General features: G+C 40.4%; 1 protein-coding gene across 3 annotated transcripts in view; it reads left to right on the top strand.

Annotated features, from left to right (window-relative positions):
* LOC139948037 (GTPase-activating Rap/Ran-GAP domain-like protein 3) overlaps positions 1-13,628 on the top strand; it is a 253,394-nt gene that overhangs the window by 220,174 nt on the left and 19,592 nt on the right. For all 3 annotated transcript variants that reach the window (XM_071946029.1, XM_071946031.1, XM_071946030.1), the window contains 3 exons: positions 2,553-2,671; positions 5,098-5,162; positions 12,935-12,995. In XM_071946029.1, coding sequence (XP_071802130.1) covers positions 2,553-2,671; positions 5,098-5,162; positions 12,935-12,995 — 245 coding nt within the window. The remainder of the gene's footprint in view (positions 1-2,552; positions 2,672-5,097; positions 5,163-12,934; positions 12,996-13,628) is intronic.

Genomic DNA, 13,628 nt, shown 5'->3' with positions numbered 1-13,628 from the left:
GCTAAAAATTATTTTGAATAATTACCAATAGAGTCCAGTGCCTTTAACCAGGGGTTTTGTTTGTTGTTATTTCTTAAACTACAAAATATGTCTATAATTTAGTAGCAAAATACTCTCTCTAAGAATCATTTCATGTGTCTCCTCTATTATTATTTTTACCATTATTCAAAGGCCAGTCCAGCCTATACCTTGGTCACGACTATCTTTAAAATAAATTGCATACCTCCGTAAGCAAGCACCCTAACCCGAGGCATAGATTTTACTGAGTAGAAGATTTCACTGAGTAGACTTTGTGTTACTGGTTAACGAATGTGGGTGTCTTGATGTTGATATTGTTTTAAAACCGCGCACGATTCTTGCCTATCCAAAGCAAATCGACCCCAGGCAGCGTCTGTGCAGTGAAGAGTGGATAACGGGGTACGTGTCCTCGTGTGTCAGTTCGCGCTACACTGCACAGATTAGCCAACGTCTTCATAATAAGTAGCCATCAAATTGCATGCCTTATTTGTCATAATTTGTGTGTGCAACATTCGTGCAACGTAACGGGTTGGCACCTCGGCGAAACTGTAAGGGAGCGAGGTTGTGATGTTATCATTGGGCAAGGGAGCGTGAAATAACACCAACAATAGTATTACAACCCGAATTTAATTTGAACTATTCTCAAAGTGAAGTAGCAAGATAATAATGAAAGAAAAAACACCCTTGTCACACGAAGTTGTGTGCTTTCAGATGCTTGAATTCGAGACCTCAAAATCAAATTCCGAGGTCTCGAAATCAAATTCAAATATTTGAGCAAGAAGTAAATTCTTTCTCCAAAACGGCAAAACTTCAGAGGGAGCCGTTTCTCACAATGTTGTTTACTATCAACATCTCTCCATTGATCGCTTACAATTATTTTGACTATCCCCCAATAGTATCCAGTGCCACTATGAAAAAGGTGTGGAGGCTGTAGGATAATGGACTCTGTAGAGACAAGATATAATAACCTGTTTTATAAAAAGGTCTCATCATCTGAAGTCCTTGATACTTAGTCATAAAGTATTCGGATGAAAGTAACGTCACTAATGACCTGTTATATGGAAGTGTAATCAGCCAACGCTACTGACAGGGTTTTCTATTCTTCTTGTTTCGTTTCTTTCTTTTTTTTTAAATGATGAACCTAATTGAATCGCTTAGAAAATTTCGTAATTAGTTTTTGGTGATGATCCACATCTCATTTTCTGCTCGGGTGATCAAGCGGAAATTAGTATTTTTGTTCAATCTTGTTTTGGAGGAAAATAATATCATATACCGTAATTGGGCGGTCAGGTAATGCCGTGGGGTTAGAGACATGCACGGCACGTATTATTACCTAGCCGTCGCTCCGGTGCTTCAATTGTCCGTATAGACTTTAATTATGCTGCCATCATTTTAGTCATGTTCCCTGCATCCCATAACGGTAATATATACTAACATCAATTGTACAAAAAGGAACCAGACTATTTCTCCTTCTAGCCTCAGATTGGTTACATTAGGTGCGTTCGTTTAGCTTCCCTGGGTCGACCCATTTTTTTTCACAGGACGAACGTGGGTAATTATCTGTACACGTTCATCCTGGAGAAAAAAAACCGCCACACACCGGGGTCGACCCAGGGAAGCTAAACGAACGCACCCTTTGATTTGAATTGGAGAATATTAAGATGGCCGCACCATGATAAAGGTCTATAACCCATTCGCAGTTCAACTTCCATTTTGTATACAGAGTGCATCATATTAAACAGCCAAAATGTGAATTGGTAAATAACGAGCGGATTGGGGATATTTTTGCTTTTCAGGTGCGCTCGGTTGGAAGTGATGAATGTTTTGTCACAAGGTGTCTTGAGTTAATATGTATTGTTGACGGTGCATCCTTAGGGGGTAGATTACGGGTCGCGTGGATGGACCTTGGACATAATGCATCTATGTTGTGTTTATTTGATTCTGTAGTTGACGTCAATGTGTTAGTACTCAATATGGGGCATGGTTCCCCTCCCACCTCCCAATTGGGTCTTCATTGTGCTCTGAAACTCTAAGGAAATCTTTAGAGGTGTTTAAGGAGGGTACTTTTGTACAAGAGAAAATTTGTGTGTTGAAGTATGTTGGTAAATTTGATACACTCTGCTCATATTGAGCATGGTATAGAATGTGAGCCAAACTGATGCTGATAATGAGATAGTGTGGCCCAAGCAAATGCTGTACCAATTCAGAAAAACTGTATTCATTTTGACCTGACAAAAACTGTCGCTCTTTTCAATTTAAAGTAGTTCGGCGGCCATCTTTAATAAAAGTTATAAACCTGAAAAATGAAGTTTGTCGAACATTATTGTTCTTGCGTAAATGTTGATAAACTTAGTCTGGGGAAGACATTAAATACACCATGTGTTTTAATGTGGAATAAGGAACAATTGGTTACTCGAGGATAAACCCTACATAACACAGGGAATTTTTAAATCTGAAGTCAACGCCTGTTTAGTTTTGCATGCCTCCCAAGCCAGATTCCATATTTGACTGATTAAATCCGTTTGTCTTTCCAGTCCACCAGAACTACGTAGGTTTAGACGTCGACAAGAGGATTGTTTTCCTCTCTGTTGTTCTGACCGATGCCAATAATCACAATGTGCCCCAGTATCGATCCATCCTATGGAGAACAACCGTAAGTATAATAATGTTTAATTTGCATCGGGGTTAAAGACACTGGACACTATTGGTAATTGTCAAAGACTAGCCTTCACACTTGGTGTATCTCAACATATGCATACAATAACCTGTGAAAACTTGAGCTCAATTGGTCGTCGAGGGTGCGAGATTATAATGAAAGAAAAAACACCCTTGTCACAGGAAGTTGTGTGCTTTCAGATGATTGATTTCGAGACCTCAAATTCTAAATCTGAGGTCTCGAAATCAAATTCGTGGAAAATTACTTCTTTCTCGAAACTTACGTCACTTCAGAGAGAGCCGTTTCTAACAATGTTGTATACTATCAACCTCTCCCCATTACTCGTTACCAAGAAAGGTTTTATTCTGATAATTATTTTGAGAAATAACCAATATGGTGTCCACTGCCTTTAAAGCATATTCATTTTCGGTTTTTGCCCATAAACACCAATGTGTGTTAGCACTGTGTACTTTCCCGATTTCTGTGGAAAAAAACCCAGGCATTACTCGGGTGGGATTCGAACACACGATCCTTGCAATTCTAGAGCATTGTCTTAACAACTAGACCCCCGAGATTACATTTCCATAAATCCAGTGCCAAATTCCGTACAGCTGTTTAAGCATACAAAGTCGATAAGTACAACCGAACTACCAGACCAACATGCCACACGTACAATTTGTGACTGGTACCCTGCTTATTTCTGGTTAGACTTGATTCAAGTCCCGTTCTCGTGCGAGAGGTCCCTATAATCATGCCCGCAGTCAAAATGTAGCTATCGTGGTCCCGTGCGGAACAGGTTTTGGGAATACAGAGCATCACAAAACCATAGTTTTCTGGCGATGGCACGGGATTGGGACTTGAGTCAAGTCTAATTTCTGGTCAGCAGAAAACTGCAAAGCAATTGTGTTCTGCCTAAGCAGCTCTATGATTCTTGGGTTAATTTCACAAAATAACAGTTGATACTATACTATACTTATCTCGAGTAAGGACTAGCCTTAAGTTATTAATATCTCATATGGATAATCCTAAGTTATGACTTGTTCTATCTTTGTGAATTCACTCCGTTCATTTTTAAAAGGTTGTTTTGTTACTGTACGTTATAACGAGATAGCACATATCTAATTCATGACGTCAACAGTCAATGTGTTTCGATTGGAAATGCCAATAATGTTTACATCTGCAAACAGAGCTAATATTGAGTAAAGATAGTGTAAACATTATTCTTTTTTAAGAAACCCAATGTCAAAATCAATGTCAAATCGATACAGTGACCGTCAAACATTCAGACTTTGTCAACAATTTTTCAACGGCAGTACACATTCCGTCGCTGCTAATGCATTATTACGCGTAGCGGTGCTCCTTAAAATGCATTAGGAGCAAAACTGCGATCGTTATTTGGCGTTGAGTCTATGAGTAACGATAAACAAGAACCGGTTGGTATCCGGACAAAGTTGTCAAAGTGTTCCAGCTGCGAATGCTCAGTTCTAGATTGATTGTGCCATGTGCGGAACTGAGTGCTAGGTGTTTCTTTAAACTGAGGGGTGTATGGGACATGCTTTGTAAAAGGTGGCTTTGTCGATTGCTGGGGTCGATTTCACAAAAAGTTAGGATTAGTCATAACTTAGGTCTAGACCTGGGAGATACTCAATCGAGATAAGACTATTAGTCCAATTACAAACTGAAGGTTAGTCCCATAAGTAAGGACGAATAACTCATCCTAACTTGAGTTAAGCCTAGTCTTAAATCTTTGTGAAACCGACCCCTAGTCACTGATTTTGTGTTTTAATATATTTTTCTTCTTTGTATCTAAATTTATTTACCTGTAAATGTTTAAGCCAGTGGCTATATAGTGTAACAAGCTAAAACACCATTTATTCGAATTTGAAATATTTGTCAATTCGGCGGACCGAAGACGAGAAAACAAAAATCAAACTTCGTTCCGTCCCTTAATTTTATTCACCTTTCCAGCCTCCACTCTCGTGGAGTTATCAAAATCCCTCTTTGCCAAATTAATTATCCGAGAGTTTAGCCGTCACACTGTGTGTGTGCCGAACCAAAACAGCGTGCCGCCTTGTAAACGTCATAACGTTGCCATGGCAGCGGTCTGTTTTTCTATGCGGCTCTGCAAATTTATCTCTAAATTGGGGTTTTCTCATTGCATTATTATAGCCGCGAACGAATCTGAATGTGTATGAATTGTATGAATGGAATTGAATTCGAGACTATTTTTAACCATTATTGTATTTACCTAGTTTTTCCCGCCTTTTGTGGGGGTTGTAATTACAAATATTTGAACGTTGTGAACGCTCTGATGATGGTCACTCGGTAATTTTAGAGAGAGAAAAAAAAACTCATATTATTAATGAAATTATTTTGTTTCTAATTATGAACCTTGATCTCGTTTTTTTGTTTCGCTTTTGTAGGGGACACAGAAAATATGCATTCCATACAACCCTGCCAAGCCAATGTCTGTCAAGAGAATTCTAAGGTAAGGAATGCAGGCATGATTTTTAAAGCCGTTGGTACCATGTGTTGTGTAACGCATGTAAAATAACCCAGTGCACTTTTCGAAAAGAGAAGGGGTTCGCCCCGGTGTTCCTGGCCGTGGCTGCTCTTAGCACCTTGTAAACCCTTATAAGGTGCTAAATAATTAGGTCTCAAAATTCATCACTGCAATTACCTATCTTTCTGAGAGTTTGTATACTGTCAAAGTTATGACAAAATGGTGCTAGATAAACTTCATAACCAGTTACTTTTATACTACAGCTTAACATGTCATATGTTATCCTTACATACCTTTAACTTTATGAATGTTTAAACGGTTTTTGTCTAAAATGCAGCCACCGCTGGAAAAGTTTGTTCTTAGAAGCCCAGTTTTAAAACCACAACCAGCACAATTTTTTATCAGCACGGATTTCAAAGTCATAAAAAAGGTTTGTCAGAGAAGGCCGTCTGAGTGGTCCCCTTTTCCCTGTTCAATCCATTTAGTAAGAAAATATCCTTAATTGACCTAAATGGGGTAGTTCAATTATCATCGACCAAAATTAATCATGGACGGTAATCATGCTTTAATACCTTTGCCCTTGAATATCCTGAGTATACATTGCTTAAAACACATCAGCTTAAGGATGAAAACAAATTATAATCTGTTCCCTTGAACTATTTGAAATAATCATCAGTGTTCGTCCTCGTCAAAGCTGCTGCCATTTTACCCAGCCGCCGCTGTGCAATTTAAAAAGCGCATCGCATGCAGTGAACCAGACTAGACATTTGTAATCCTGTACAGGGCAAGGCCGTGTCTAAATAAACGGTTACAGCTCATGGCTACGGCTAGATTTCCGAGCCATCATGCGTTGAAGTATAGGAGGTCCTTTGCAACACTCTTAGAAATAGTCGTAGACGCAGCCATAGACTCCACTTTAGACCATGGAGGTAGAATTATATATATGCATCCATGTTTAGACGGTGTCCCAGGGTAATATGCCCCCCGGAGATTCTGCCCCCCTTATGGGAAATCAACGGGTGCGTTTGTTCAGCTTCCGTGGGTCGACCCCGGTCTGCCCCCGGTGCGTTCGAATAGCTTTGACATCATTCCAGGGGCTCACCCGGGTCATCCCCCAGTACCCTGCTTGTGGAGTGGGTCACTGGTTGGCTGGCCCCAGGTGCATGACGTCACTGCGAGAGCGGTGAGTGATCGTTCGTTTAGCTCTTTTCAGGGGCTCACCCGAGTGAGTACCGCGGGGTAGACCCAGGGAAGCTGTAAATCGAACACACCCAACGAGTGCTGTGGGAGGATGACTCAAGAGGGCGCTATCAGAAGTAGTTTGTACACATTTCGCCGTTTTGGGGGGACAGTTTCTCCAGGGGAAAATGTCTCCTGCCGGGCCACAATGGCATCAGTGCTATTCTCACAAAAACAGTTGCGATATTTTCAAGGGGTTAGAAATTAACACCACTTGCACGCACAACGGAAGAGCGTGCATTCTTGCGCAGGCATTGGCATCTACGTGATGTTCTTGCTGACGTGCCGCCTGAATACAGATACACATTTTACTCTCCAACTTCGCAATGCAGTAAAGAGCGATAAGTCTTTTCGTATAACTTCTTTATACATAGAACCCGAATCCCGTAGGGAAATTTAGGTAAATTCTTTTTTATACGCAAGTATCCTTGATAACAATTTTGTAAATTTTTGTTGCAAATGTTTCTTTTTTTAGTTACAAAACCTTGGTTATTAATGGTTTTGATGGTTCTGTTATTGTTATTAGAGAAAGGGCAGACTGTAAAATTTGCCAACCATTCTTGATGAAGACAATAACTGTTCAGGAATAACTCCCTATGGTAAAGTAAATTGACAATCTCGAGGCTCACCAGCACGGAGATACCATACAACAATACCGAAGTCTATAGTGTTACATGCGTTCTTTCCTGAACTGTGAATGACCGGACTGTTTATGCTTTGGCAGTAAGCCTTGAACACTATTATGCACAACATTTTTGCTTGTCAACCGCGCTCAAAAAAGAAGAGCATGTGAAATTTTGACGAATATTAACATTTTAGTAGGACTTGATAGTTTTATATCATGTGGATGTCAAAGCATTGTGTCGAATACATACAGGCCTGTATAATGCTTCGTTTTTGACATGGCAAGGGCACCAAGACATTTTCTCGTTAGTAAAGTGAACCCTATGATGAAGTTTTTACTACTACTGAGGGCATTTCAAGGGCACCAATGCAATGACGTTTTGTTGTGCGAAGGCTGACGTACTGCAAAGGTTATACAATTATTAGAAATTGTAATTTTGTTCGATGAGTCAGGAATTATTCTCAATTTGGCACAATGAGTTAAACGTCAGAGCTGAGAATTTGTCTCAAATGGGCACAATAAATTATACGACCTCCATAAAGTCACAACCATGAGGACATTTCTTCTGACAAGTAGCAGGAATGTTGTTGGGGTTTTGTTCGGATGGAGGCAGACGGCATGCATGTGTTGAAGCCACATCGCTACTCAGTTTCACTTCACACGATCTATTTACGGTTACCTGAATTGCTAAGACGTGGCGAGAATAGCAATTGCACTTCGTGTTTTTCTTGGGGAGACGTGCCGGCTTTTTTAACCGTTTATCGAGTGAGAATCTCTCGGATATTCAATAAAAATGTCATATTATTTGCAATTCAGTTTGACTCGAGGGTTCATTTTGGGGTGGGGAGACTTTCTCGCCTTGCAAGAATTTCAATTGTGTGTTTGTGTGTGTGTTGCGATGGATTTGTGTTGCACGGGCACGGTTTCGATCGAAAGGAAGAAATGAGTGTTTCTATTATTAAACATAACTAAGGAAAAACTGGTGTTCGATTGAATGTACACTTTAGAATTTTTACGGATTCCGGATTCCAGGGAGCCTGACAAACACCCGGAAATTGATCTACTTTTGTTTATTTAAATCCGAATGGTGAGTCAATTTGGACTATATCTGGGCCATTTGTACACTATCATACAGCTGTGTCAGTCCCACTGGGTGATTTATGGGACGCTTGGTGGCAGCAGACTTACCAGGTAAATTCCATTGTTTTCGGTCATGTGCGCACGCTCAGAACTACGTAAACAATGGAAATTTACCTGGTAAGTCTGCTGCCCCCTAGCGTCCCAAAGTCTCCCATTGTACCCGGACCTTGGTCAATGCAGGGCCGAGTTTCATAGAACTGCTTAACAGAAAAATTAGCTTAGCACAACAAAATTATACCGGAATAGCCAACCGATCGTGTCGCATGTACAATTTGTGACTGGTATCCTGCTCATTTGTGCTTAGCAGACCATATTGAGCGTATACTATAATATTGTTCTGGAGACTGTATCCACTATATACAAGAGGGACGCAGCTTTTTCTCCATGTGTCTTGCAATTATATTATTTGGAGCAGACTCTTTAACACTAAAGTACAACCCCCACTCTAGACGACTTGTTATTATTAACCCCTGCGAATTATTACAAGACATGAACTGCAATCGAACACTCACCTCTTTACCCTACTTCCCCAACATTCAACATTCATCTGAATCTCCCCTGCGTTTCCTCAATCCATTTATTAATTTTACGCCGGCATTTGCAGTAATGAAGAGCGGGTAAATCGGGCCGATGGACAGGTGCTACTTATTGACGATGTTCTCTAGAGTTCTCGGTCATGTTTGGGTTGGAAGTAGGCCCCCTTCACGAATCTATGTCAAGCAAGGAAGTGCACTCTTGTCTTGTGGTTTACTTCTCCCTGTCTGCTGAATCAACCCAACGTTGAGTGTGTGTTGGAATAGTGGGCTGTCAATAAAATTTAATTTCAAAGTTGCCGTAACGAGTTTTTGTAGTGGTGTAGCTATAAGAAATGCAACTTTAAGGGTTTAAAGTTTGTATTTGGGCGCATCTTCTCCCTGGCATAGTTTGACCCTTCTAGTATCAATATGAAATGTGACACTGAACAACAGTAGGGCAATGTGGTTCAAGACGCTCGCCTGTTTGTTCGGTTGCGAGGCAATAGGGCATTGACACAGTTAGGGGGTTGATGGAATGCGGTTGGTCGGGGATCGATCACTTCCCAACCTGGCCACGAGGATCGTTTGTGTTTTCCATGAAACAAACGAGGGGAAGCATGGGGCCACGTAGCGTCACGACATCTTCTGCCTTAAAGGGTTTGGTAGCTTTTGAGGATTAAGTTGTTGGTCAAGACATGAATCCCTACTCACTGTGCATGAAGATTTAAAATTTCCCTACAGAATTTCCAGCCTCATAAATTGTCAGTTTTATTTTTATTAAGTGAAAATCAAAGAGTAAGTTTTTCAGGAGAGTCGCGTAATCTTCGTTTAACTGTTTTACTCATTTCTCAAAAAAGCACAGCACCTCAGCAAGTAATATTTTTAAGGAAGCTTTCCATCATCAAATCTTTAAACCATAATTTAGTGTAAATCTGCGGACGTTTTGTTTTGTGTTGCACAAAAAAAGTTCCCATTCTCTTTAAAAGGACACACAGCAAGCAAGAGGAAGAAGATAAAATCCGTTACTTTCAAGACCTTGCATTATGCTGCCATCAAGCACGGTTGGGTTAGCACAGTGACAGCTGATGCAAACGTACATGGAATCACAATTAAGAGAGACAAGCCCGAGGCGAGCGAGAGAGTGAGTGTACGCTGGACAAGTCTCGATTTCCGCTGGCTGGCTATTTGTTTTATACGTCTTGCAACACGACTACAGAATTAAAGGCAGTGGACACTATTGGTATATTGTCAAAGACTAGCCTTCACAGTTGGTGTATCTCAACATAAGCATAAAATAACAAACCTGTGAAAATTTTAACTCAATCGGTCATCGAACTTGCGAGATAACAATGAAATAAAAATAACCATTGTCACACGAAGTTGTGTGCGTTTATATGGTTGATTTCGAGACCTCAAGTTCTATTAAATCTGAGGTCTCGAAATCAAATTCGTGGAAAATTACGTCTTTCCTCTAAAACTATGGCACTTCAGAGGGAGCCGTTTCTCACAACGTTTTATACCATCAACCTCTCCCCATTACTCGTCACCAAGTAAGGTTTTATGCCAATATTTATTTTGAGTAATTACCAATAGTGTCCACTGCCTTTAAGTGTTCATGTGTTTTAGGACAGTCTTTTTTTAATTATGGCTTGAGGTTCACTTTGAAGCTCCGTGTAAGACCCAATTTCATAAAGTTTAAGCAAAAATACTGCTTATCAGATTTCTTTGCTAAGCAGGCGATGAGTGAGGCACCGATCGCAACATTATGGAGTTTTGTCTTTCGCCGGTTTGGCCTGAGCAAGGTTGTTTCAGTGCCCGCCCAGCATTGTGCTGTGCTTACAGGCTTCTCGAAATTTCGCAAAGAGAACACGAAGCGAGGCTTAAACGCAAGTCAAAGCCAGAGCCAATGACACGCGACGAAAATGGCTGCCGAAGCCTCACGCCTCGTACCATGATTTCATGTTTTAAATCTCACAGTTCGTGTCATGATCTAGTACCAAGACTGTCATGCCTTCATTTGCGCACATCGTCGTAGCTTTCAAACACGCACCTTAAAAGGCATCGTCATAATTTGTATACACCCCCACACACAGAGATTGAATCATGTCCATCAAGCACAACTCTCCAAATGTTTTAGAGTGCCGTCAACGCGCCTCTGTATGGGTGCGTTCGTTTAGCTTCTCTGGGTCGACCCCGGTGTGTGGCGTGGTTTTTTTTCCAGGACAAGTGTATGCAGATAATTACCCATGTTCGTCCTGGTAAAAAAAAACGCCACGCACCGGGGTCGACCTAGGGGAGCTAAACGAACGCACCCTTTGTATAGTGTTTGCTGGTACATCAGTCACGCTGCCCCAACGGCGGGGTGCTCCTACACACACACACACAACCATGCGCCAGTCCTCCCCCTCCGATCCTCTATATTTCAGAGGGAGTACTCCGTATTAATCCGGACAGTTTTGCTGGACGGATCAATCCGGGGTTCAATGAATCTCCGGAACAAACTTATTTGATCAGCAAGTAGACGTAGCGATGCAGCCAGAAAGGATGTAACATTCACGACAATCTGTTTTTTATATTAATACAATTTTTAAATTTTAATGTGTATGTAGTTGCCGGGCACCTCTGAAAAACACAGTGTTTCACTGAGAGGTTTCCCCAGTGTAAATAATAAATAAATAAACAAATACAAAAAAAATATGACAAATTTGTTTTTGATGTATAAAGGTATGGTATGGGTGATTTGTAAAAAGCTAACAGTGACTTAATTTTAACCTGTGTAGAGTTGCAAGAGAACATTAAATTTTGTCCAGCCTTACGGCGAATTTGTTAGAACTTTCATATTATAGCGGCTCTTTTGACTCAAATTCCTTAAGCCCGTTTACCGTTTGTGAGAGACGCAAATTTCCCTTCGAAATAACTTAAGCGTGAGCAAGAAAATGTGCCTCGACATGTGTCAAATGGGCTTCGGATGGTCATGGATGAAGTGCAGTTATTTTTTCTCCATGATTAAGAATACCTGAAAGATAGCTGTGAACTCCGTAAAGTTCGAAACAAACCAATGCATCTGACTTGACAGCTTCAAGGCATCGCAGATTCCAAAGCAATTTCACCCTTCGAAAAGCCGCCAGATGATACGCATACAGGACCCCAAATTGCATCCGTCATTTTCTCAATCACTTCTTATAAACGTTCAGGCAGATTTCGTTTTCGACTCAATCTAAAAAAAAAAATTAAAAAATGATATTATAAGTAATGATTTGTATGAGATGGTGATGGGGTCTGACAACCGAGAGTTCAGTTACTGGACTGGAGGGAGTGTGGACATTAATCATCGTGTCGCAGTGAGTTTCCCAATGATCAAGCGTCAGTCCATATTCAAGAAATTCTTGTTGCGTGAATTTAAGGGTTTTATTGAAGTGAACAGTAGATTGTGGATACCCATCTCCTTGAATACTCCACGTGCTTTTTTGAAAAGCTGCAATTTTATTTCTACAACAGGAGCCCTCTGCAAAATTTCTTGTAAAGAAGTCATGACTCAAACACTAAAAACAAAACACTATACTCCGTGAGGTGAATCTTAAGTCATTTCGAGTCATGACTTGACTTACAAACTATAGAGTGTTGATCGTTGGAACATTTAAAAACAAACCCGTATACTTGACCGTGTTCTTGTCTGATCTTCTGCAAATGCTTTCACACAAAATGACGGTCTTTATGAATTTGAATTGGAATGCATGAGGCTTCGTTAGCCGACTTTTGCTCAGAAGACGAAAGATGTTTGCACTTTTGCCCCGGGAACGTCTCTCGGTAGAATGTAATCAGTCAATTTATAGCCCCGTGTGGTTTTGAAAGATATTTTGATGAATGTGTATTAAATATTATAGCACACTGTTCATGTCTGTTTTTTTGGTGAAACAATTGCTATGATAAAACACCAAACATAAATTGTTGTCGTGCACCATTATTTCCAAAACCATTCGAAGGGCAATTTTATTCGAAGGGCAATTCAATTAATGTTGACCCCCGTTTACATTTTCCGCATTGCTCGTTACAGCAAAAAAAAAAGTGTGGTGGGCACCAGCGGCATTGGTATCACTTGCATTGTAATTGATGTCTTCGGATAGAAAGGGCGTAAAGCCTATTAAAGTTAATTGGCAACTCACTTTTTGTCCCTTTTGAAATAATTTGATATCAAGTTCCAATCTTTATCTTCTTTCTTTTTCTTCTTTTAATTTCAGTCGGTTTGATATCAAAATGGACAAGTCGCCGAAGGAAATCTTCACTCCAGACATACAGAAGGTAAAAAAGGGAAACACTTTAATGCGGAAAACGAATGTCAAAGACAAATTGAAGCAATAGGCATATGAACGGGATTAGATGTACACTGAGTACGCCAAAAGGCAAACGCAACCGGAAACCCTAAAAGCTATGGAAAGTATGTCTATCCTGTCAGTACACTCCGAAAAAAACTGTCACTTTCTCGTTGATGAGGTGTATGCAAAAATTTAAAATGATGTAAACGTAAATGTTACTTATTTTGTCAATCACTAGACATTCTAAACATTGACACGAATCCCGGCTGTGAACAGACCTGCCTCCATTTTGTGTCTCGTTGACGCGTAACTGGTTAAAAGATGCAGTTTGATCTACCTTTGTGAAATTTTGACACATATTGCGTGTTGCATACAGGTGTCAATTTTTCACTTTAGCCTCACCTCCGTCAAAATATTGCTGTGTGTTTATTGAACTGACCACCGTTTGCTAAAGCCGCTTAGTTGTCTGCCAGAGATGCGGCTATTGAACCATTTCGCACTTGATTCTATAAAAAAAACAGTTACCTCAGAAAGGGGACATATTCCCATTGTGTTTGTGCCAGTGGGTTTAAGATGGGATTTAAAGGAACACGTTGCCTTGGACCGGTCGAGTTGGTAT

This window comes from Asterias amurensis, chromosome 15, assembly GCF_032118995.1.
Source record: "Asterias amurensis chromosome 15, ASM3211899v1".
Taxonomy (NCBI): Eukaryota; Metazoa; Echinodermata; class Asteroidea; order Forcipulatida; family Asteriidae; genus Asterias; species Asterias amurensis.
The sequence above is the reverse complement of the archived record's forward strand: the minus strand, read 5'-3'. Positions and strand labels throughout refer to the sequence as shown.